Genomic DNA, 25,269 nt, shown 5'->3' with positions numbered 1-25,269 from the left:
GAAGGAAGAGAGAAAGATCCCATGTTCCATAAACATTTACATGGACAATGACAACATCCGTATGCACTTAAGAGCTTTCTACAGGATTTTAAACAGACAGCTGTGCATCCGTCCAGCAATAGTGCTGTTGAATGGGAGGTTTCAAGAAAGATATGTATCATATATTTCCTAAGCAGAATACCTGAATTACTATCAACTGAGCAAGAAATATAAGATCTTTAGTTGTGCTATTTATAGTGGAATATGAATGAACACTGAAGAAGGCAATGATTATGACAGGCTACATCATAAAAAAGTCTGTTTGGATAACAATTATGAAGCTGTTTAACAAATAAGTTATCTCACAGTCACAACTCGTTATCTCAGGTCAATTAGGCATATAACTTTTGAACAGTTAAAGTGAGCATTTCCTTTCAAACGCAATTGTTTAAAAAAAATGCAACTTGTCGGGATAGGGCACAGATATGTAGGAACAGAGTGGAAGTCCCATTTGGTACAGTTGATGTGCGTGCATACCTAGGACAAAAGATGGACCATAAGGGCTTTGGCACTCTGTCTCTTTACTCAACCCAAGGAAGGAAACCTTGTCCGCGTTATTGACGTTGTTTTTGGACAATATATTGTCAATGCTGAATGAATGTGATCTATCTGTGGGCCTGCTGCCCTCGTGATGTGGAACATTATTTCCCTTGGTTTTGTCATGCACCAACATGCTGAGCTGGCCATTCTCTCGCCCGCTGAAAACGGACCTCGCCTCCTCATCTTCCTTATCGTGTGGGACAGTAAGCTCTGGGAGATCATCCACGCGCGCCGTGGATGCCTGTGCAGGCGGCGCGCAACGCTGCCCGGATGCTCTTGGCACCGGTTGCTGTCTCCGGTTGGATGCTGCGCCGGAGCTCTCCGTGGACTTCCTCGATGGGGTGTTTTGATGCATGCCAGAATGGTGCAACTCTGCAAGAATGGGCTTTAAACTTTGATCCCGGGGCGCATTCGCGGACTCTTTGGGCTTCATTGCTCCCTTCGGCGAGATGCCTACATCCTCATCGCCCGGCGCCTCTGCAAAGGGCGGTCGAGCGCCGGACTGTTCCCCCGGCGCCTTCACCCGCTTGGTCCCGGACAGTGAGTCGCTCTCCTGCTGCTGTCTGCTCTTAAGCCTCCGTTTCCTCCGTCTGTAGTTGCCGTTCTCGAACATGTCCAGGCATTTGGTGTCGAGGGTCCAGTAGCTCCCCTTGCCGGGTCGACCTTTCTCCCGCGGCACTTTGATGAAGCAGTCGTTCAGCGAGAGGTTGTGGCGGATGGAGTTCTGCCATCCTTGCTTGTTGTCGTGGTAAAAGGGGAAGCGATCCATGATGAACTTGTAAATGCCGCTGAGCGTCGCGCGCCTGTCCGGTGCGTTCTTGATCGCCATGGCGATGAGCGCGATGTAGCTGTAGGGGGGTTTCTGAGGAGGCTCCTGCTGGCGCGCCGATAGGAAGCTCAGCGCGGGAACCATCCCGCTGTTTTCCCCGCCATACAGGTAGACCATCGGGGGATGGTTGGAGATGCCGAGCGACGGAGGTGGCACCCCGAGATGCTGAAGTCGGGGGTGATACAGACTCATCGCAAACGAGGAATCACAGATGGTATCCGTGGAGGGAAAGTTGACCAAACAGCCGGCGCGCAGAGTTCCTCTCCTGGACTGAGTCTCAGTGTGCGCCCCTTGTCCGCCTCACAAAAGTCCACACCAAAAAATGTCAAATAATTGTTGTACGTTTTTGCAGTGTTGTGTTGACTTTTCACGGGGAAAATAAATTGTCCATCATAAACATTCGTTGTGTTCTCAGCCCACCCACATTAATTAAAACTTCATTGCACAAGATCCAGCGTGTCCCCTTTTTACCCACCGACCAATGAGGTGCCGGGTTATTCCCTCATCTGTTTATAGAATTAGTCTGTTGATAAGTCTGCCCACCCAAGTTGAATCAAGCTGTGTTTATTTGGAAAAAATTTCCGGGCACCCAATACATAAACGCACTGATGTGCTGTTTGAAACATCACGTCCACCCTTGACGCGGAGAGTTGCTCACACACAGAGAACAAGCAAACACTGCGGAGTTCTTTCTGGGACTTGCTTTGGTTAAGCAAGAAATCAAAACAAAGTGTAAAAGGAAAATAAAGTTAACATTTTTCTTTCAACTCGTATCAGGGGCTCACAGACGCATCTAAATCAAATGATGGTAAAATGCCATTAAGATGGTGGAAAAAAAACAACAGGAATTAACAGTTTACCTGTTTAGCTCGACGAAGTGAAAACAATTATCCATAAAATAAAATATAAATAATCAATATTTGTGGATCACCTCACGCTGCGTAAAAAGACGCGTAATGATTGGGTTAAGCCTAATCCTGATTGTTTGATCAGCAGCTGCAGCCATTCAGCCACTGATCAAACCATTAGGACTAGTCCTAAGACTCCTAACCAAATCATGAAGTTGCATAAAACGCATCTTAATGATTGGGTTAGGCCTAATCCTAATTGTTTGATCAGCAGCTGCAGGCAGCCTGCTGTGGCGATGGCCTTAAAAGGACAACTTGAAGGAAGGAGAATGTATATTATTTGTGAAAGCCTACATGATGCTTTATATTATGTATTTTCCTGTTTATAAGGGCCACGGGGATTATAACAACTTTACAAGTGCTCACAGCTGCACCGTGCTTACATTACAGTTTCGAGGTGAATAAACTCAACTTTTCACTTTTTTTGTTGCAGTCAGCAATGATTCATTAGGAAGACGTGTGCTAAATCGAACGCAAAACTAGAGAGGATGTGGTTTATTAATTGATCAATGGTGTTTAGTGGGCTATTTGGTTCACCGGTGCAGCAAACTAGGCTATTCCTTTAGACCACAATTAACAATTGCCTTTAAAAATGATCTAAATGGTAAATGGACTGCATTTATATAGCGCATTTTTTGTAACCAGTGGCCACCCAAAGCGCTTTACAATATTGCCTGACATTCACCCATTCACACACATTCACACACCGACGGCGGCGTCAGCCATGCAAGGCGACAGCCAGCTCGATCTAACCCAACCAGAGAAATTGTTTGCTTTTCTATCATAAAATAGACAGTTAACAATGTACAATAATCTATAACTGCATTAGTTATACAGTATTACATTATTATACTACAGTATTACACAGCTAACCGTACATTTATTAGTCAACAAATATAGTAAACATTCACTAATGGTGTTCATATTAACTAAATCAATGGGGTTCATGTTAACTAAGGTATTATTACTACATTTTTTAATAAGGTTGGGGTTAAACCTAACCCAATAAGATAATACTAGGCTACTTATCAATGAATCAACTAATGTTGATTAATGGTTAATTAATGTCCCCTATTGCTAAGTTTTACCAAAAAGCACTATTAAATGCTGAAAGTTGTAGAACAATGACATGTCATCATAGGCTGTTAAGACCTTAACAGATTTTAATGTTTAAATCATTTACCTAAAATGGTAAATCTGCATTAAGATGGTTTATTAAATTGCTTTAGTGGAATAACGGTACGGAACAAATAAATTACTTATTGCCGAAGATTGGCCAACTCCTCAGCATATCGTCTCCCGGCAAGACTATGACTTGTATTTAGTGACATCTTCTGGACAGATTCATTATTACCATTGTAAAGGTAAGGTAGTCTATTTAAATGTTTGAATGTTAGATGTTTTAGCTCTTTGTTGCACAAGTCAAGGGGAATAAATGTATCTTATGTAGGCTAAATAATATAGGCTGTTAAGTGTTTGAAGAACACACATGCAGAACCCAATAACAAGCTTTAATTGAATTTATGTGGTCTATAGTATATCATAATACGTTTCCAGTCAGGATACATTTAGTTAACAAAGCAATTTTATTCAATATATATATATATATCAAATTAAAAAACAGGTCTTAACAGTCACATTGAACTAGAAAAATAGATATTGTTACATAATATTTGTAAAATGACAAGCTGTGTTTCATGTGATAGGGGAAAACGTTTAGGTATAGTAACGGTCCCTGGACTGTAACTTTTAATTTCATGGGGCTTGTGTCCAGCCGTCAATAAAGATAGATTCTATCAATAAACATTTGAACAATTCAACTATTTAAAATTCAAATGCATCCCCCACTTGATGTTGAGAATCTCCTTATGATTATAGCTTCAGTTACAAACTGAAAAAAGGGAATTCTTACTGGAAACAAAGGGGCTGGTTTAGGAAATCTACATGTTGTTACTGTCCGCAATGTGCCTGGGAACGACCAGGTACTTCACTGCCCAGTTGAGGTGATCGTCCGCCACTCTAAACCTGCTCAGGTCCAGCACGTTTTTCAATGAGACTTTGTAATGATACGAGAAGCTGCTTCCGTCGCTGTGGACCACGGGGGGGTAAGCTTGGCCGCCTGCCAACCTCTCCTGCTGGGAGCTGCGGCGCGCCTCAGGTACTGGACCGGGCTGACTCTCAAACAACCAGGACGGAGGGCTGAGGTCTACACAGGGTACGCCTCCCTGCTCTGGGAGAGCCGCTGGGCCTGGTGGGTGATGGTCCTCCACTGGGCCGGGGGTCTTCTCCCTGGAGGACTGGATGGTGCTGGGTTCTGCGAGGGCCACGCAGTCTGGTGGAGAGGACTTGGAGGAGATGGGGGAGTGTGGAGATGCTGGCATCTGGTACGGTGTGATGAGGCTTTGGTCTCCTTTACCCGGCTCCAAGGTAGGGGAAACATCAATATCCGGCCCCACCTGGGTCACCCGGGTGCTGGTTGGTGCCCTCTTCTCACAGTGGGCCTGGAGGGGGACCACGGGGTCTGGCCGAGCCTGGGAGGGCGAGGGTTTCGGGCCAGGGGACGTCTCGGAGGACGAGGAGGTGGAGAACACCTTGGACGGTGGGGGGAACATATTCCACGGATTCGACTGATCGGCGTCCACTTCCTCCAAGAGCATGCCCTCGCAAACGTCGTGGAAGTTTTCCCGGGGAGGGGGAGTGGTCTTTTCCAAACCACGCCCCCCGGCCACATCCTGTGGCTCTGCAATGGGCCTGCTGGTGGAGGCCCGCGGCTTGGCGGCAGGGGTGGAGTGCAGCACCAGTGGGTCACCGGAGGGGGGGATTAGCCCACTCTGCGGGGTGCTACCTTCGTCGGGTTGCGCTGGCGGTCTCAGGGAAAGGGCCGCTGTATCTGGGATGATGAGATGAGCCATTGGTATGCTGAAAGTTTCAGCTCCCTTGCATCGCACCCTGTCCAAGTCCCACTCTGTGCGCACATGCGTGCCAAAGGGCAGGGCCGGTGGGTCGTGTGAGGTCGAAGGTTGTGGCGACGTAGTCCTCCTAGCCGCTGTCAGTCTTTCTCGAACCTCCTCTACTAAATCCATCAGACAGTCGTACTGCCACACACCGAGCAGCTGGGTCAGGTCAATGCCACTCTGACTGCTTTCAGTTTGAGCCAAATTCGGATGCTGCAAGGCTTTCCATGTGTCACAGATCTTAACCCTAACAGAGGAAAGGGTTGTGCAGCAAGGGGGACATTCTTTAATGGGTCCAGCTGCCGTTCCGGCAAGGTTGCTAAGTGACAGGAAGAATCTGCTCTTTCTCTTCTCGGGGGCCATATGAAACTGGAGACTATAGGTCTGCAGACACACCGTAGCGTTGACAAGGCTGGAGAAATCATCTCTCTCTTCTTTCTCATGGAGATATTCCCACGCTGTGTCGGTCAAGATCGCAGGAATTTGGACCACTCCATCGGAAAGAAAAAGCAACTCTGGGGGGCCTTGCACCCCCAGCGCCTGGGAATTCGGCATTTTACCCACCGCAATAACGCGGGCTTTCAGATTTGCAGTATTTTTCTCTCTTTCTGTGCCGTGGTTGATTATCATATTCTCTATCCACGGCTCCAGTTTGGCCCCTGGTGGAGCCATCCTTGTACCTATAAAGTAGTATTATGACGTTACGTATAACCTACAATTGTGTGATTGTAGCCCAATTATCGTTTGCTATTTTTTGTTGTTTTTTCTAAATAAAAAGCATGCTAATAACATTGCAAAAGAGCGATGGGTTACCGTTGCTCACCAATTTAAGCGCGGGTATACATTCAAAAGAGGTCAGCTTTGGACGGATCGTTCAAACTTCTTCCTGCTTCCGAACGCGACCAATGTCCAAAAATATACTTAAAACGTCAACATAAACGGCTGCTGCAGACATCCGATTACATTTTTTATATATATTACTACAATCGCCACTTTCCAAATAGCCTAAGAATCATATTCGATGGTAGAAAGTATTCCAGAAACGAGTAATAACAGAGCCTCTCTCTCAGCACACGTCGCACGGCATGACGCGCGGCCGGGGGCGTGGCTTCACTCTGAATCACATTGTCCCAACATGTCATGTCTCGGACATAATAATCTTACAAACGCTGTTAGAAGGGTTTATAAAACGTCGTTGGTTGTTCTACTTGTTGCAATAGGTAACACGCAGCATTACAAGTGATCAACAAATGTTGTCAAGTGATTTAAGTTATATGGTGAGTGTTTACATGAAGTATGTAAAGCCTCTGCGTTAGCATAACAGGTTCCTAATCAGTCTAGGCAAGGCATGTCAATTCGCGTTTACCTGTTACAAGTTTCTTCGAGTCCATTATTCTGCTGACTTACCCTATGCTGGATATATGGACATGTTGTAGCGACTGCCTACCCATACTTTGAAGGAGTACACACCCGGTTTTAAACATTACGGCAGGTAAAGCAGCATACAAAAGTTATGCTCTCTGAAAAAGATTGGATATTGTAATTGTAATAGTGTGTTTAAGGTAGCTGATCATTTTCGTTGTTCCCTGGGCCAGGTCACCATTTGAATCCGAATTCACTGTAGAGGCCTAACCAGTGAAAGGGGTCGCATGTTTACGTGTATGCCAGACATCTTTTTCATGTTTCTAAGTGTCGGAATGTTTTTTGCATTTTCCATGAGTCATGATAAATAAATACATACACAACTTAGCTAGCTAGGCTAGTTAGCCGCCCATTCCACGTGTTTTGGTCATATCAGCTGTGGTACGTTATGGACCATAGATCAAAGGGACCCAAAATAACAAAATTATTATTAAAAGCCCAAGTCATGTCTTTGTTATTAGTCTAGATATTGCTGATTCAACAATGGATTCGCCAACTGGGTCGAGGGTTTCAGACCCCCAGCATTCCCAGAAACTACTCCGGATGCTGCGCTCTTTCTGGCAAGAGCAAAGTTTTCATGACGCACTGTTGGTGGTGGATGGCGAGGAGCTTCCTATCCAGAAAAACATTCTTGCGGCTGCCAGTCCATATATTAGGTGATATAAAACATTGTATAAAGTATTCAATAACACACTTCCCAAAAATTATTCATTAATATCTTTGGCTGACAATGCTGTTCGTCATTCCCAGCCAGTGGTTTTGCAGAGCTTTTTCCAACTTGACCACTAATAACTTGCTATTTTAGGACCAAACTCAACTACAACCCTCCAAAGGAAGATGGATCCACCTACAGAATTGAGCTTGATGGAGTCTCTATGCTCATCATGAAACAGATCCTGGACTATATATTCAGTGGCGAAGTGAGTACGAAACACAGCCTTGATTCATCACGGTTGCAGGCTGATGTTCTTGGGTGTGAGCTAGCCGAGCGAGTCACTGTGATGTTCTGCTTGTTGAATACACTTTCGGGACACTCCCATTGAGCACATATCCGGTCCATCTCCATCTGCAGATCAGCCTGAGTGAGGACACCATCCAGGACATGGTGCAGGCCTCTGACCTGCTCCTCCTCACTGACCTCAAGTTCCTCTGCTGTCAATTCCTGGAGAGCTGCATCACGGCCGAGAACTGCATCGGCATCCGCCTCTTCTCGCTGCACTACTGCCTCCACCACGTGCACCATGTGGCCACCGAGTACCTGCAGACGCACCTCCGCGACGTGGCACTCACGGAGGAGTTCCGCGAGATGTCCCCCGACCGGCTCTGCGAGCTGCTGGCCATGGAGAAGCTCAACGTGGGCAACGAGAAGCACGTGCTGGAAGCGGTGGTGCGCTGGTTTGCGCACGACCCCGAGGATCGCAGGGTGGGTGTGGAGCCTCGGTAGTACCATCCACACAGCTTCAGCCTCAGGGGCTGTATGTGGGGAGAGACAAAAGTAGACGGGGAGAAGAAATAATCCTATTTTTTTGCTCAACGATCTGAGCATGTGAAGGCTCATTGACTGGCGCATAGCTTGGTGATTTGCAATACAATATATGTATAAAGTATGCACCTCAGGACTATCATCCCATTTTGTCTTCCAGGTGCACATGAAGGAAGTTATGTCATCAGTATGGCTTCATGGCCTGGACTCCTCTTACCTCAGAGAACAGGTAATTTAATCAAATATATCAGTGTTTCCCTCAGTGATAGCCTGGCTGGTCCATTTTTATTGCATGTGGCTACATTTAATTGGCAATACTTATGCATGGCGACAATCAATTCAATAAGTCTAGTTATCTTATCAAAAAAATAAAATAATGAAACAGCTTGAATTTCTTTTCCTTAAATAAACCTTCCTTGGTCAAACCAAGTTATCGCGTATCCCAATCAGGATTCCAATGCAGATAAATCTAGAATCCCAGTTTCATGTATTTATTGCATCCCAGTGGTTTTTTTTATATTTCAATCATATAGTTTTGTATAGTTTGTAAGGTTCTCCATGTGTTTTGTGGCACCCCCCAGGCCCTGGGGGAACCACTGATGAGGGAGGTGATCAGAGAGCACTGCCAGCCTGCCCTGGCGGGACCTGTACCGACAGGAGAGGCTCTCCTGGCCGCCTTCAAGCCTCGAGGCTACTCCGAGTGCATCGTCATAGTAGGGGGAGAGGACCGCAAGTAAGTGTTCATGCCTACCGGTTGGTTGATTCATTGGGGTAGTTTCTCCCCCTTTGCCACCAATTGCAATCTTGTTCTGCAGAGTGTATTATTGTAGATATTATATATATTTTGATATGTTTCTCAACATTTATTTAAAGAAAAACCAAACACCCTGGTTAAGCCATTCCCCGCCGTCTATCAAATTTTTAAAATGCCTTCTGTCTGTCTCCTGGCAGACACTTTTCTTTAATTTAGGGCTGCCATTTTTTTGTTGCTTTCAGGCTTTCGTTATCTCTGGTACAAAGTATTCCCACTCTGTCCAATTAGATTTGGGGTAGCCGGTTTGATTGACGTAACTTGGTAACCCAAAACGTCCAATAACGGGTAACCCATGGATAGCATTCAGTTATTTAACCCCATTGAGGGTTATTTCAGTACACGGTTTGAAACTTTCAATCCATAGCCCTACAATGTAAACCACTGCATCACGTAGTTGTTTCAGGGTTTGGTTTTCCTCTCTAAACAGTGATGATGTTGCATGTTCTTTCCGATAACCTGAGACTGGTATGGGATCACTGATGGTATGGATCACTGGTATGGGATCACATGATGACCACACGACTCTCTCCCATGCAGGAACTCGAAGCCGACGGCGGCAATGCGCTGCATGTGTCCGCTCTACGACGCTCACCGCCAGGGCTGGATAGATCTCCAGCCAATGACCATGGCTCGTGTTTCTCATGGCGTGGTGACTGCCGGTATGCACTGCATCTTGTGCCACGTTCATTGAAAACCCAATGGATGTACCATGTCAGTAAATCAGTTGAAGAGTGGTCTGGTTGTTATCTCTGGGGGATTTATATGTATGATTGGTCTGTAGTGATTTGGTAATGTCTGTATAGGGGTGTGTGCGATATGAAGATATTAGATTGTGAATGATAAAAGATCTACACGATAAGCCTTAACAGAGATTCGTGCTACACTGCACATTCTGTCTGCTATCAGTTAGAATTAATACTAATGCACACATCCAAAGTTATTTTCTCTGCCAAAGCTTCGATCAAAAAATAAGTGTTATTACCTTCAATAAGGGTAAGGCTTCCCGGACACCTATAACATACTGTAGGTGTAACGCCAAACTGTGTGGTGCATTTCATATATAGCATCACTCATTTTAATACTCATACACAATACACTATGAGCAGGAGCACTATGAGCTCATACACTACATTGACTTGCATCGCAAAAAAATATTATTTTAAAACTAAAATATCTTTTAAGCTTTAAATATTTTTTTAAAAATTGAATGGTAGAGTGTGATTCCAAACTAATCTGAAAAAGTGGAATGGAGTCTCTAGGGGAAAAATTCTGTGCATTGCTCATTTTCTCTCTTTTCTGGCAAAAAATGTTAGTAGCAATTAAACGATTGTTGTAGTTTCCTAATTTATGTGTGGAGATCTTTTCACTGAAAAGATGGATATATGAATATATTTTTGTGCACTTTGTTGCATAATAACAAAACACTCCTGCTGTGGTGCTCAGTGGTTGATCTCTGATAAAACACAGAGGACTCTTGTAGTTGAATCAATATTAACTGTTTATTTAGCCCACGAGTCACTAACACCCATCTGTTTCCTGTTTGAACAGGGGGCTTTCTGTTTGTCTTGGGGGGCATGGATGAACACAAGAACATTTTGGATAGTGGAGAGAAGTACGACCCTGACACCAACACCTGGAGCCCCATACCCTCCATGTTGCAGGTATACTAGCTTTCGTTTTTAATAGATTTTTCTCTATTCATGTAATGTTCTCATTAATGCAATTATATTTTGCCTGGTTAGGTACACAAATAGATTAGATGTTATACATAATCGATTATTTTATATAAAATTGTATATCCCAATGGGACATCCCAACATCATTGTGGTTACTTTATTTGACTAATTTGCATGTATCTGCAGTAGGCACAGCACTAACGTGCTGTGTTTAATATGGCCACTAGATGTCAGCTTTGCAGTAGTTTGGAGGAGGGGGGAGAGGATAATTTTGCTACCCCCAGGTGGAGAGCCACTGCTTAATAGATTGTTAATAGATTGGGAAAGTCTTTCCACTTTTGCTCCCCTAACATTCCCTTATTGGTTATATTTGTGCTTGTCCTATTAATATCCTTGACTACATTTTTTTAAGGTGCTTTGGGAAGGGTTTGATTCATTATTTAATGACAATACCTGCAGGCACGGCAGAATTTTGGTGTGGTGGAGCTGGACGGGATGATCTACGTCCTGGGAGGAGAGAACAAGGAGACGGAGCTGGTCACCATGGAGGTGTTCAACCCCTACCTCAAAACCTGGAAACTGCAGACCAGCATGACCATGGTTCGCAAGGTATGAAACAAAAATATTATAATTAACTATGCAAACGATCAAAAAAAAATCAGAAGCAATGGTTAGTAAATTAACGAAAAGAGAATGTCTTCCTAGATAGAAATTAACTCCCTGTTTCCTTTTTTGTTTTTAATGGAGAGTATTTAACCTTTTTATATAACACTTACATTGTTTAATACTACATACTAACATGTGCTTCATTTCTTTTACATTTAAACTCTTGTCTAGTGTGTGCGTGTGTCACTCAATTATGTTTCCCCTTTCCTGCTCAGATCGGTTGCTATGCTACAATGAATAAGAAGATTTATGCTATGGCTGGCGGCTCCTATGGGAAACTCTATGACTCTGTGGAATGCTTTGACCCCACGACCCAGCAGTGGACAGGCCTCTGTCCCCTGAAAGAGAGAAGGTAAGAGGGAACGATGGAAAGAGTTTTTTGGTGACTCAATCATCCAAGAGTCCAATCTGAAAGGTTGGACACATAATGACTTTTTGATGTAGATCAGTGCACATTGATGGCTTTACACACCGCACACTGTGTGTGCAAGAATCATGACAGGAAGTGAAAGGTGGCTTTGGTGTCACCATGACACCGTTAAGTTTTGGTTTCCAAGTCCATGTCAGACAAATCTTTTTTCTTTTTCTTTTTTTACGTGTGACCACAAGCTACCAAGTAAATAACCACACTTATAGTTGAAGCTAGTCTACCAGCAATCGGCCACCAACCCTCCAGTCTTTTTTGTCACGGGGCCCAGGCTGCTTAAACGGCTCATCGGTTTAGAAAATAGTCAATTTAAGTTTGGGGCATTGGGTCATTGGGTCAAGTTATTTTTGTGATGTTTTGTGTAGGGCTGTCAAGTTCTCTTCTCATTATTTTCGGGGTGGGAAGGACATGTGCAGACCGATGTGTTTAATGTTTGAACGATGGGCTATATTGTGTTAGAAATCACTTATTTATTAATAAAAAAGAACATGCTGTTGGCATTAGGTTTGGATCAGTGGCGTGCGGCGTGGGCAAGGAGCTGTACGTGTTTGGCGGCGTGCAGAGCAAGGAGCACGAGAACCCACAGGAGAGGCACATGACCACGTGCAAGTCCGAGTTCTACCACAACGACATGAGGAGGTCAGTGGACCCGAGCACGCAAGGGGACTTTAGCTGTGGAAATAGGGAAGGAGCGAGGCACGGGAGGAGAGGCGGTCGCCATGTGAGACGACTTCTTCTTTGACTCGGGATGCATTAAACACTTTTGGTGTGTGTTCGATTTGAGCTCCATATCTGTAATGCATTCCTATTTATTCTGCAATAGGGCTCTTGGAACGAATTTAGGGAGTCTAATATATATTTAATAGTAAAAAGTTAAATATTAATCAAATGCTGAAATTACTATTCAAATGTCTATATATATATATATATATATATATATATATATATAATTTTTTTTAATAAATGTGTTGGCTAACAAAAGCAAATATTGCGCTTCTCGCCTTGGCCTAACTACATGTGAATGCGATTGTAGTGTCACAACTGATAGTGAAGACGGGTTTATGGTCCTCTCTTTCCTCAAATAAAATATATATTAGAGGTTTCAGTTTTACTTTTTAAACAAAGTATAAAATAGTGTAGCGAATGGATGTTCACGGATGAGGGCAATTATGATAAATTTTTAAACAAAGTATAAAATAGTGTAGCGAATGGATGTTCACGGATGAGGGCGATTATGATAAGTGGGTTTCCTGTTCGATAATTAAAATAGGCTATCACTGTTTCGTAGATAGTTGGTATCCAAAACGAAACTGTTGTGATATAAATGCTGGTATCAAAAGCAACCTTTATTGACGTACCAAGGTGAAATTAAATATTCGCTTGTAGCACTGACTGCAATCTAGATAAATTATCAATACATTTAACTGATAACGATTATTATAGGTCTATGATTGTAGTTTACCACTATGGATGCAGTAAGAGTTCTCTGCGTTGAGAAACGTAGAAGGCTGTTGCCTCCGCCATGTCCTTCAACTTGTACAGTGTCCATGATGACTATGACAAAGATAACCGAATGTGATCAATTAAACTGATTTAATCGCTGGCTAGAACCCCACTTTTTTTTAAATAAAATTAATGTTGCATTTTTCATTATCGAAATTGTGTTGTATGTGTAGGGTCCCGTTGAACTCAATTTGATTTGTTTTTGGGGAACCTCACAACGTGAGTCTTGGAAGAGGGCTCTCCATCACCACAAACAACATAGCTGATAATAATGATAATAATGCCGTCAAGCGATATAATAAATAATTTAATGTATCATTTTGCGCCTATTATTAATTGGCAAGAAAGAAATGTTTATTTGTAGAAGGCCCTCTAGTGGAAAGAACATTTAACAACCACATGCTAGTGGCTTTGGCAATGCAGAAGCCTATGTATACATTGTATAGGTACATAGTAATTTTATATTAATAATAGGATTATTTTGAGAATTAAAAATGTGAATATAAAAATAAGGAAGGAAATTGGGATTATAGAGGTAGACTGACAGCTCTATTCTGTTATAAAGTATTCTAATGAGCCATGTAATATGTGTGCTAATACATTTTCAAGCCTCACATCCCACTTTCAATGTATCACCAAACTCTATTCTTCAAAGTTCAAACTGAAGAGTCTGCGGTCAATGTCACATCATTTTGTGCATAACTGTTTGCCTGCTGTGTATCTAGATGGATGTACTTGGATGACCAGAACCTGTGTATTCAGACCAGCTCCTCGTTTGTCTATGGAGCGGTGCCCATAGGAGCCAGCATCTATGTGGTGGGAGACCTGGACACGGGTCAGTACATGCACACTCCTATAGAGCTCTATTGGCTGTTAACGACTGGGGCTCTTCCTATACATTCGGTTTCACCATCAGTTTGTTTTCTGAGCTGGAACTGCAGAAAATGTGTGACTTACCATTTCCATTAAACATAATTTTAGTTCCCTGTAGTCCATACACTTCCAATGACTCATCTTTGTGGTATATTTGTTCTTTATTATCAATCCCTCTTTCCGGCATACATTTATGGGAAATCCTTCTGTTGTACCGCTGAAATGCGGACACCTAGTGGCCATGTTAAACCATGTCTGCATTCCAAACTTCAGTGTTTATGCTTCTTAGGAAATAACCTAACAGGACTAAGACCGGGAAAGGGAGTGATGTGGTGACGCAGGTTCCACATCCATAAAGATCCCAAGTGGATGATATTTATCTGAATTATGATGATAATTATGCTGCTTATGATGACTATATGCTTTCTGAATGCTACCTGGATCCTTGCCCTGACATTAAACATACAGAACCAGTAGCTACCACAAAACCCGAAAAAGTTGATTTAAGCTTTATCCTAAATATCTCTTAACCTAATCATCCAGCTTGGGTTTACAGTTAAGAGATAGCACCATTTCTCACTTTATGCCTGACCACCTCAAACATAGAACCTCAACATCTATATCTATACCTTAACTTAACTATAACTACCATATTCTAACTGATGGGAATGTGTCATATTCATATATAGACTCTTTCATTCCAAATCCAGGACTTGATAATAAGACAATAAATGATGCCTAAATGAATATGTTCTGCTCCACCCGCGCTGCAGGCAGGAGCTTTGACTACATCAGAGAGTTCCGGCGCAGCAGCGGAACGTGGCACCGCACCCAGCCCATGCTCCCAAACGACCTCTACAAGACGGAGTGCTCCGCCCTGCGCATCGCCAACTGTCGCCTCTTCGGCCTGCAGCTGAAGCAGGGCATGTTCCGCGTCCAGCAATTGGCCCAACGCCCCCAAGTCCCGGGCCGCTGAGAATCACCCAGCCACTACCATTTTGTTTTACTGGGACTGGAGATCTTTGAAAGGAACCGTATGGAACCCTCTTTTTATTGTTGTATGTTGGTGATTGTGAGTTACCGTCTCTTTTTATTTTTTGGTGGAGAAGTGGTTTCTTTTTGTACGACTAGGATGGCTCTGTGGGAAAGGATGGCCTCTTAACTCCTTTTTTGTATGTTTGTAGAACAGTTTAAATCCGTTTCGGTTCATTCTAACCCTGGCCTTTTTATGTTGCTTTTGATTTATTACTTTTTCAGAAAAGGAAGGGAGCTTATTACTTTATTTAATATATCAATGTATCTGTATGTATATCTTTTACTTATCTTCCATGCTCCTCTGGATTTAGCATTAGGTTGCTCGACCATGCTTAGTGGACATCGTGGTAGACACTTGAAATCACACGGGATACATTATTTACAACACTCATCCTAATACAACCATATATGCACTTCACTCGATTCTGCACCAGACGACACCTCAAGTGACACGTTAAAGCACACAAAATGGAAAGCCCTAGGCCATAGGTCTCCTATATAGGTTTAAACCAACTGTATGCAAGGGGTGAGGGAGTTTCACTTGCGTTGCCAACTCCCTCCCTCCCTCCCTCCCTCCTCTCCTGTGGTCTCCCCTCTAGGTCTGTCTGTGTCTCTCTGTCAAGGCACAGCGACAGGCCCCGGTCAGAAATAGATGGGAGTGCTTGTGGTTGTGGGAAGGGAGGGAGGAAGGTGAGGCTGGAGCGACGCGACAACACTCTTAAGTATTTGGATGTCTCTCTGATCTCTTGACCCGGCTTTTACAGTCAGTGTGGACCGTTTTGGCATCCATTGACACCCCCCAAACCCCCACCCCCACGTTTGTTCTGTGAGAGTTACAGCTGTTGCTGTCGTCCAACCTCAGAGAACACATGTTGAGGTTGGGGTTGGGGCTGGGTGTAGGGAGGGGGGAGAATCCCGTCACACACTTGGCAAACGTATAATATATACACAAATACACAACTCACCAGGTGTGGGACCTGGCACTCCATGCTGTGGCCTGGCGTGTGTGCAGTATGTGTACATATGTTGCTTGATATTGTCACTAGGCTGCCAGGCATTTACAGTAAACACTGTAGTTTCCCTTACCAGCCTGAGTCAGGCTTATCTGTAACATGACGTCATCAGCGTCATCATCATGTGCGGTTGCTTATAATGCCCTTGCAACACACACAAAACTGGAGTGGCTGTTTAAGCCGGAACATTAGAATCACTTTTTGAGAGGTATCGTTGACACATTTGGTATTCGTTGTGAAATTATTTGCTAATGCTTCTGTCGCTGAGTTTGTATTTTTTCTTTCCCAGTCTTTATAGAGTTTGCTGTAGATTTCTGTGTTAGATGCTACTTTGACACTTTGACCAAAGATCCCTTGATACATTTCCAATGGAGAAAGGATTATAATATAATATAATGTATATCATGAAATCGACATGCATTTGCTATTTGCTTTATTTTCAAGTTGTTTTTTTAAGACAAGTTCGAAACACAAATGCCTGTTAACATGACTACAAATACATTTGTGATACACAAAGAACTGCGTTTTAACATGCTGCTTTTTTTTGTAGTCTCAGGCTACAGGAGTTCGAGGCCAGGCGTGCAGTGGGTTTGGAGGTAGGGTTGGGAGTGTCACACAACAGGATTTCGGGATGGAGATAATTTTGTTAAACCGAGTGGCTCTTATGACATGCCATGTAATTCAACTAATCGGCAAAATATGCCGATATCTCCCTTTTCCCTCTGCCTGTGTGTCACATGCACAAACGCATGTTTACACACATAATGCAAACACGGTGTGGGAGTAAGCCTTGTGCACATAAGCTCTAAGGAGTCCACTTTTCTTTTTTTATTTATGGGGGATAGTCTGCTCTGTGTGTTGGCCCTCTGGGGATGACATTAAATAGTCATAGACGGAAGTCATATGTTTATTTTAAAAATATCTAACCTTATTCTATAGCCGCCTGATCAGAAAACACTGGTGATGCTATGGTCAATGTTATTTCTGCTGATGATCCCTATTGGTTGCATATGAACTAGCAAATGGCATAGCCTAGCTATCCAGTTATGGGACAACCTGATGGTGAAACTAATCCATTTCAGGTTGAGGGGTTCCAACAATCGCCTCAACTGTCATGTATGCATTTAGCCTAACCTGCATGTGCTTGGAGTGGGGTGGACTCAACTTTGGGTAGGATAAGTGTGGCTAAATCCACTGAGGCTCAAGCCAAGATGAGCTTCGAACCAAGGTTTTTGGATCAGAGCAAAAAACGACACTATGATCATTGTCATTTCACGCTGAATATGTACAACCATGTCTGTGATGCTCATTCCTTGAACTCTGAACTTTCCTCAACCTTCAGATTAACTCAATGTTGACACAGTTTTAAATGGAGCGCAACTGTCAGCGCAACAGGGTGGAGGTGTGTCCGCCAAGGTATTTGGAGAGCCTTCACTGTTATTGGTCAAAAGACCAGTCTTACGGGGGCTGGTGGGAGAGATGTGGACAAGGAAGAATGGCTTTCCAAGAACTGTGTTAATTTCACAACAAGCACACAAAAAAGCTCAACAGTGTGGTTTCCACTGGTACCAACATTTATATTTTTTGTTTTATGGACGTGTTGGCCTACTACTGATATATAGTTATATAGCATAGGTCCTCTTCAGCTGCCCTTTTTCCCTACAAATGTCATTTTGAGGGTTGGTATATAGGCCTTGCCAAAATGTTTGCTTAATGAGTTACTCTGATATGTTACATTGAGGATGAGGCCAGCCTATCTATGTCATGCTTATTGTCAAAATAACTAACAACTAAGTGACCAAAAGTGAACATTCTCTATTGTATCAACTTGCCACGTTTAGTACAGTAATGCTATGAAAAGGTTTTGGCTGGATTATTAAGGAAGTCATCAATAAGGAAAAACATTTAAGAAAAACAATCTCGCCAGTCTGGTTTTTGATTGAGTGCTGTTGGCATTGCCTTGCTGGTAGAAAGACTAAACTTGAGTTTTCATTAATAGAAAACTTAATGTCAAAGGGATCATATCTTTAGTAATATATATGTAGTATTTCAAACATAATGTATCTCTTAGTTAAGGCAGATGTTGTATTGTTCAGTTATAAACTAGGCACTAGCCTAGTATTAAAGATAAAAGGTTGCAAAAATACTCACTTTTGAGTGACCATGCCCATAACATTTTTGGAGCCATATTTAATGGTTACCGTCTTAATTTGGCACTAGTTTTGAATGCTTGATTAGTTTCATGTTCTTGTGAAAGAAAATTGAGATTAAGATCTTTTTTTTTTTTTTTTATATATGCAGGAATGTATATTTCTGAGTAATATTTATTCGATCACTACCCCACATTGACAATGCTTAAGGCTGGTTCCATTTCAATTAAAAAAACGTAGGCCTAGAGGCAATATTCTTGCTGGGAAAATGTACACTCCAACCGATAAACATGACCGTTTGTATCCCCTTCTTATCTCTTGATGTCAGCATATAAATGTTGCAATGCAACCTATCTTACAGTTTTATGTTTGGGAGTTTATTGGGTCCAAAAGTTCTCGATCTTGTCAAAGCTAGATGGCACATGTCTTACACATCATGTAGGCCTACGCATTATTCAGAGATGTTTTACTTATTTACTTATTCAGAGATGTTTAACAATTGTTGACTGATCTGACTTTCCAAGGCATATTTTATTTTACATACATTTACATGGTTTCATCTTTTGAACTGACAGCCAGGAAGGGTATCATTATTGTAGTAGGCCTACCTGTTTTTTGAATTGGCAGCAAGGGGCTGTTTCATTAATTGGAGTTCAAGGTGGTAGGCGCATCATATGACTTCAACCTACGTAGTCCAGTTGCGTGAAATATCTTATCACAATATTTCCAATTCGATTATGATGATGAATCATACTTAAAGATAGCATGCCTCTAAAACTTAAAGTGGACTGATGGTAGCCTAATATGGCCTACTAGTGATTTGACAGATTTGTTTATTTTATTTAGTTAGAAAATGTTCCTCAGAGCGCTTATCGTTGATCAATATCTGGTCGCCGTGTTCCGGTTAGTCGAGTACCTCCATTCACTTCCTGGGGTTGTCAGCTCGAAAAACATAATTTATTTAACGTTGCCGCGTCCCTCGAATAAAATGGTCCAAGGTATTTCTAAAGGGGTGTCATTCCTAGAGCGGAGTCACTGAAGTCATGCGCCCTCCCTCCTCCATTTTTTTTTATGTTCAAGGGAACTGTGCTCTCCCACCCCGATCACGCTCGGCAGACAGTCGGGCGAGAAGACGCACAGCTCGTCCGCTCGCCTCCCCATTGACGTCACTTCAGTGTCACGTGCACAACAAGGGACCAATCCGAAGCGCTATATCGGAGTGCTCTGTTCCTATACGAAGATAGGAGAAAAGACAGAAAAAGGAACCGTGCCAATAAACCTTTAATGACCAAATACACGAAGAAACAGCACACGTCGCCTTTGGAATTTTTGCGTTTTTCCCGTCTAAACACGGAGTATATTTATGTGTGTCAATTTAATTGTACTATTTGGACTGCTATCGCCGGATGGTTGAGGCCATGGCCCGGACATATTGAATAGCTCGTTGGGGGGGAGCGAGACGCGCACCGTGTAGACAATTCAAGGGGCATTGTGTGGATACAAACGGTGGGATATATGCATTTTCTGCGGTTATGAACAGCATTTTTCGTCCCGAAAAACTGACATAGAAGACGTTAAATGGCGTTTCTATGTTTCTCCTGCCGTGTCTCATTTTCGCCCCCATTACTCCTTCAATAATCGAGGTCGTGTAGCGGTAGCTCGGGTCCCCCAGCTCGATACGACCCTGTTCGCTTCTTGATGTACATTTAGGCTACCGATTCGGGTGTCAGTGACGGGTTTTTTTACTTCCAATTTTGACTGATCTAAAGCACCATGGATTTCAACGGCAGCGGCGGAGGAAACGAGCTGCACAACAACCAGTTTTATCAGTCGGAGGAGAACAAACCTTTGCTGGGGGAGATGTCTGCGCCTACGGCACCGGAGGGAAATAATAATAACAAGTTGGGCGCAGGGTCGTGCAAAAGAACCTTGCTTAATTGCAGCAGCGGGATGAGATACAAGTTGTTACAAGAAGGAGACATTCAGGTGTGCGTGGTCAAACATCCCCGGACATTTCTCAGCAAAATCCTCACCTCCAAATTCTTAAGGAGATGGGAGCCCCACCACTTAACTTTGACAGAGAGCAGCCTGGCGTCGGCCACGGTAAGATAGATTCCCAGTGTCCTTGCACAGCGTTGTATGATGACATTAAAGATGTGGGTCTTTTTACTAAACGTGGTACGCACGGAGAGATAACGCGCACCCATTGACGCAGTATTTAAGAAGGGAATGTGAGTGACTTTTCATGTTCCATTTGCTGATAATATAATCGCAACATTCTGGCAGAAGCCCCCCACTCCCCACCCCCTCCCCATCCAGAAAAAAACCTCGTTGCTTTTGTTTTATATATGCTGAAAGAAATCTAAATTGGATCATGCAACAGTCAAACATTTTAATTGATTATGGCTGAGCTTCAGTCTAAATTAAATTCAGCTATATCATAAAAAAGACGGACATATTGTTCTTGCAGTCCTGCATTGTTGTCACGGATTCAATAATGCTGTGAAGCATTAGGCCTATATTATTTGATTGGGAATCCTCGATAATGGTATCCGGAGGATGCAGATAGTGTTAGCGTTGTGTCCTAACTCATGGCAATATGCATCCTATTACAACTACATCATTTCAAACCAAGTTTGACATCTGGATTTTGGTAGGCCTACTGTCGAAACACATTTGCATCCAATATAATTATATACTTTTATGAAAAGGGTTTGCATTCTTAGACAATGACATTATATTCTCCTACAGGATACATAAAACGTGTATAACGTTAATAACACGAATACTAATGCTGAGCTATAGTTTATGTATATGATAGAGATTTTGGTGAACAATGCCACTAATTTATCAAAGTCTCCTTTTGTCCCTTGTTTTAATATCAACACTTTTGACATTCTCCACTGTACATGCCATTGTTTTATCAACAAAATCCTAGGCTTCACTTTTAAAAACACAAATCACACCTCCACTTGCAGCGTGTGTGTGTTTGTGAGTGACACACGCACATCGAGGGGTGAACAATTCGCCAGCTGTTCACATATTTCACTGGAAGGAAATGACTCGCTGCAACACGCAATAGGTCGATATCATATCAGGCTTAATCACTTCCTGTAGGGGCCTGGCGACTGCTTGTGAGCTAGCTGACTTGCCTACCTGAGGCTGGGGTGTGGGCTGCCGAGGAGAAGCAACAATATCTTTCCTTCTCTAGGACTCACAACACAGGTGTCATGATTCGGTTGATGACCACATATTGTATTGTACTACACCCCCATGGCTCACCAGGGGCGTTTCTAGGTTTCTGAAACATCCGGGGCTCAGCCCAGAGGGAAAAGGATAAAAAAAATGTTGTATGCTCTATTGCGCATGCAAATTTTTTCATCATGCTTTACCTAAATAAACTTATCTTATATAACTTGCTTATCCCCAGACATCTAAAGTTCCATTCAAGTTATTTCAGAGTAAAATGAATACAAGTGAGACAGATTTTACATTATATATATATATATATATATATATATATATGGATCTGACTGGGGATATGATAAGTTAATTTACTTGAGGTGGTAAACAGTCTGGTTATGTTTTTAAACAGTTTATTCTCTTTCTAGAAGGATGCCCCTGGAATCCCCATGTTTCTTTCTAGTTTAAAGCACACGGGACATCCAACAAATAACTAACTACCATTAGTGACTAGAATAATTTCATCACTTCTAGACTGAATTTAATTAATGCATTCCATGGTTACCAGTAAATATACCAATAAATACCAATGGTAAAAATACACATTTTCACAAACTTCCCTTTGCCCAAACACAAAAGTGCCTCATTCAAAACACAAACAAAATACAAACACATCAACAGTCAACATTCAGCAAAAGTGAACTATTTAATGACTGTTTAATGAGTTACACAGTCATGTATTCTTTACATGTTTTTCTTCATTCATTTCTTATTAACTGAATAACTGTTAGTTAATCAGTTGGTTTTCAAAATGTTTACAGACATTTGAATTACTGACATATAATAAATACAGTGAAATCTAGAGCTTGTGCTCACTACTAACCTGTTGTGAATACTGAGTCCGACTGCTGAAGTGTACTGACTAACCTGCTCTGTTGTCGTGCGGTAAACGAGGGGTGTTCAAGGACCATCGGAAATTTGAATTTTTTATTTTTTTTACCAAAAAAATATATTCGGGGCTAATTAAATAATATCCGGGGCTTTAGCCCCGAATAAAACAGCCTAGTGACGCCACTGTGGCTCACCTGGGAAGTATTTTGAGGTTTCACATCCTTCCAGCAATCTTTGCCCGAACAAAGCTTGTGCCTGAAGCTGTTACTGTGTGTGTGTGTGTGTGTGTGTGTGTGTGGGTGTGTGTGGGTGCGTGAACGACATATATATATATATTATGTGTTGACGTCACATCACTGGTATCCATTAACAGAATACTTATTGTTGTTGTATTTTTATGTTCTGTATCTGGTGATGGCCCCCTCTGACCCAACACACACACTCAGGAGCGGGACCACCGGCCTCTGTTGTTCCAGTCTTTTGTCTGCCCCGTGTTGACATTAGGGTGGACGAGGGCAACCTGTGAACCTTGAACGTTGGAGTCAAGTGCTCAGACAATGGCTGCGATTCATCAGCGTGGCGAGTGTGGGATTCGAGGAAAATAAGACAGTTCTTCTTTTTTAATATATTGATGTACTTCACCCCCCCTTTTTTTTTAACTAAATGTAGAAGTACAGAATGTACAATCTCAACAACAGCTTTAGTCATTAGTCGTGCGTACAAGGTTATTCTGTATGGACAACAATGACATTTTCCTCCCCAGAAGATTGATGAAACCCCCAGATCTAGAGATCCCTGAGACAGTGCCGTATTTCTTTTCGCCACTCCTTCATTCTTTTATGGCTCCTACTCGTTAGAAGCAGTGCTTTCACAGAGATGTGGCGGCGAGAGCTTTACGACGTTCACTTCAAAGGCTCAGTAGTATTGCTGACATCAGAGTCCCTGGCAAACCCAGCCTGATATTAGGCTAGCTAACCTCAAGGGTTGGGCCTCTGGTCACACTCACCGCTTGTATTTTAAACAGACGCAAGAGGGGCATCTTCATCTTGTCCCAATCTCCATGTCGTAATGCCAATCTGGATAAAAGATAAAAAAGAAAAATGCAATTTATTGTTTTAGTTTGCCCTTTTGTAGCCCAGTGGAGGATCAACAGCCTTCATCTTACATGTCTCAAACAATCAAAAAATACTACTTTCAATAAACAAACACTGTAATTTTATTTTCTTATTTTACTTTAATTGAATTGGTCTGATAAGCATCTTGCCATCTTTATCCAGAAATGTGCCTTAAAAAGGTGGTTCAATAGTATTGGGGAGCTGTATTTTTGTGAGGTATAACAATGTAATGAGCTCAGAGAATCACAGATATACTATAAACCCGAGGCTAAACGAATAGCATTTATTGCACTGCTCCACGTCACCATGTCCACACATTTTTCACTCACATATGCACAAAAATGGCAGGTTGAAACACGCATGGTGACGGCAAGTGCGCCGGGGAGCAGCAGTTTAAAGGTTTGGTGTCTTGCTCAAGGACTCCTCTAAAATTAAGCCGGGACGAGCTGGGGATCGAGCCGGCAACACTTGAGCCGTGAGAAAAAGCTCCTGCTGGCCTATCCCTCCTGGCTTCGCATTATGCATTAGGCTGGCTGTGACTCTTCAAAAGGGGCTCAAAGAGAGTAGTCAGCTGACCCCCAGACACACACACACACAGACACACACACACAGACACACACACACACACAAACACTGTCCCGCAGAGTTTATTGCTCTGATCGCAGGGCTGTGTAAGCAAGCGGCCTGGTTAATAGAATGGATGACCTCTTTTAAAGTTTGGCCTCTGTTTCTGTTAATTCATGGATGTGTGTGGGTACAGTGTGAGGCTTTCTTTCCTTTCTTTCTCATCCCATGGACACACACACACACTCTTCCCATGTGTGTCCATGCGTTACATTCTAGGGCTCTGTCCTCTGTCCAACAGGTGCCCACACAACGAAGCATAGCAATAAGAATTACAAGGCAATACTTTCCGTAAATCTGTGTGTCTAAGTATCATAGTGAGACGTTGAGTATTCCCTGGTTCTTTGTGGAAAAGCTAAACAAACTTGCATATTGTTATTATTTTCTCTTGAGACACCCAAATGCACATTTTCTATATGGCAAATGGAACATGAACAATTGTGTTTTGGCAATATACAAAAACGTGTAGGTGAGCCACCCCAAACACACAAGGTTGTGAAAGGAAGGAAGGAATTGGGTTTATTGTTTTTAAGGTGACATGTCAGTGCTTTTTATAGTCCTCCTTATATATTTAACTTTCTCTGCCTGCTTCTCTGCCTCTCAACTTTGCATGTTGACTTGGTTTAACAAGGCCCAGCCTCCAATGGGGCGGAAGCAGACAAGCGGCTTGGCCCGTTAGTGAAGCCATATATTATAATATAATGCCTATGTGTGAATGGTATCAAACAAAAAAAGGAGGAAGCAAGCGTGAACTCTCTGGGCAGGATTCACAGTGACGCTTTGATAATTGTGAGTAACGCCCTATTGTCCCATGATTTATACAGACGGGTTTAGGTATCACGGTGCTGCTGCCTGGCGGAGCGGCACTAATAGATGGCCAGTTGACTGTGGCAAACTGTGCTCTCCAGATCAGTCTTAAGACCCACATCAGTAGCAGTGTGTGCTAAAAGCACACGTCCTTTGATGGTGTGTCACACGCACACACAGGCAGGCACAGACGTGAGGCCGGTGTGAGATCATGGTCTTGCTGTCTCTCATCCTGAGTTTAGGCATGAGACTGAGTTGTCTGTGTTGGCATATCAACACAACTGAACTGTGAGGCACGAGGCTTTGATCGTTCGTTG

General features: G+C 42.8%; 4 protein-coding genes across 5 annotated transcripts in view; 2 read left to right on the top strand and 2 right to left on the bottom strand.

Annotated features, from left to right (window-relative positions):
* Window positions 1-427: 427 nt before the first annotated feature.
* foxl1 (forkhead box L1) lies at window positions 428-1,600 on the bottom strand (the record flags this gene model as incomplete). The annotated part of the gene is made up of 1 exon (XM_084477150.1): window positions 428-1,600. The coding sequence occupies one exon, from the start codon at window positions 1,598-1,600 to the stop codon at window positions 428-430; it is 1,173 nt and encodes a 390-aa protein (XP_084333276.1).
* A 2,393-nt stretch (window positions 1,601-3,993) lies between these two features.
* acd (ACD shelterin complex subunit and telomerase recruitment factor) lies at window positions 3,994-6,135 on the bottom strand. The gene is made up of 2 exons (XM_084477469.1): window positions 6,094-6,135; window positions 3,994-5,950 (listed from the first exon to the last, which is right to left on the bottom strand). Exon 2 carries the CDS (start codon window positions 5,940-5,942, stop codon window positions 4,257-4,259), a length of 1,686 nt encoding a protein of 561 aa, XP_084333595.1. The 5' UTR covers window positions 5,943-5,950; window positions 6,094-6,135; the 3' UTR covers window positions 3,994-4,256.
* A 279-nt stretch (window positions 6,136-6,414) lies between these two features.
* gan (gigaxonin) lies at window positions 6,415-17,821 on the top strand. 2 transcript variants are annotated; one of them, XM_084477079.1, is made up of 13 exons: window positions 6,415-6,547; window positions 7,154-7,348; window positions 7,498-7,612; window positions 7,765-8,115; window positions 8,336-8,404; window positions 8,757-8,908; window positions 9,527-9,648; window positions 10,538-10,650; window positions 11,125-11,274; window positions 11,547-11,683; window positions 12,263-12,397; window positions 13,987-14,096; window positions 14,908-17,821. In XM_084477079.1, the coding sequence occupies exons 2-13, from the start codon at window positions 7,176-7,178 to the stop codon at window positions 15,108-15,110; spliced, it is 1,830 nt and encodes a 609-aa protein (XP_084333205.1). In that variant the 5' UTR covers window positions 6,415-6,547; window positions 7,154-7,175; the 3' UTR covers window positions 15,111-17,821. The 2 variants fall into 2 exon arrangements, with proteins under 2 accessions (XP_084333205.1, XP_084333206.1); XM_084477080.1 differs by lacking the exon at window positions 6,415-6,547 and adding an exon at window positions 6,635-6,762.
* A 1,743-nt stretch (window positions 17,822-19,564) lies between these two features.
* cmip (c-Maf inducing protein) overlaps window positions 19,565-25,269 on the top strand; it is a 32,919-nt gene continuing 27,214 nt past the window's right edge. The window contains exon 1 of the mRNA XM_084477782.1: window positions 19,565-20,435. Coding sequence (XP_084333908.1) covers window positions 20,106-20,435 — 330 coding nt within the window. The 5' untranslated portion in view covers window positions 19,565-20,105. The remainder of the gene's footprint in view (window positions 20,436-25,269) is intronic.

Source organism: Micromesistius poutassou (genome assembly GCF_964030765.1).
Source record: "Micromesistius poutassou genome assembly, chromosome: 13".
Lineage (NCBI taxonomy): Eukaryota > Metazoa > Chordata > Actinopteri > Gadiformes > Gadidae > Micromesistius > Micromesistius poutassou.
This window is presented reverse-complemented; position numbering and strand designations above follow the sequence as displayed.

Bases quoted from the DNA above. Each gene is read 5' to 3' on its own strand.
- acd (XM_084477469.1), bottom strand. From the start codon at position 5,942: ATGGCTCCACCAGGGGCCAAACTGGAGCCGTGGATAGAGAATATGATA.
- gan (XM_084477079.1), top strand. From the start codon at position 7,176: ATGGATTCGCCAACTGGGTCGAGGGTTTCAGACCCCCAGCATTCCCAG. The intron at 8,116-8,335 runs GTGGGTGTGGAG...TTTGTCTTCCAG, and splicing joins ACGACCCCGAGGATCGCAGG to GTGCACATGAAGGAAGTTAT. The intron at 11,684-12,262 runs GTAAGAGGGAAC...TGTTGGCATTAG, and splicing joins TGTCCCCTGAAAGAGAGAAG to GTTTGGATCAGTGGCGTGCG.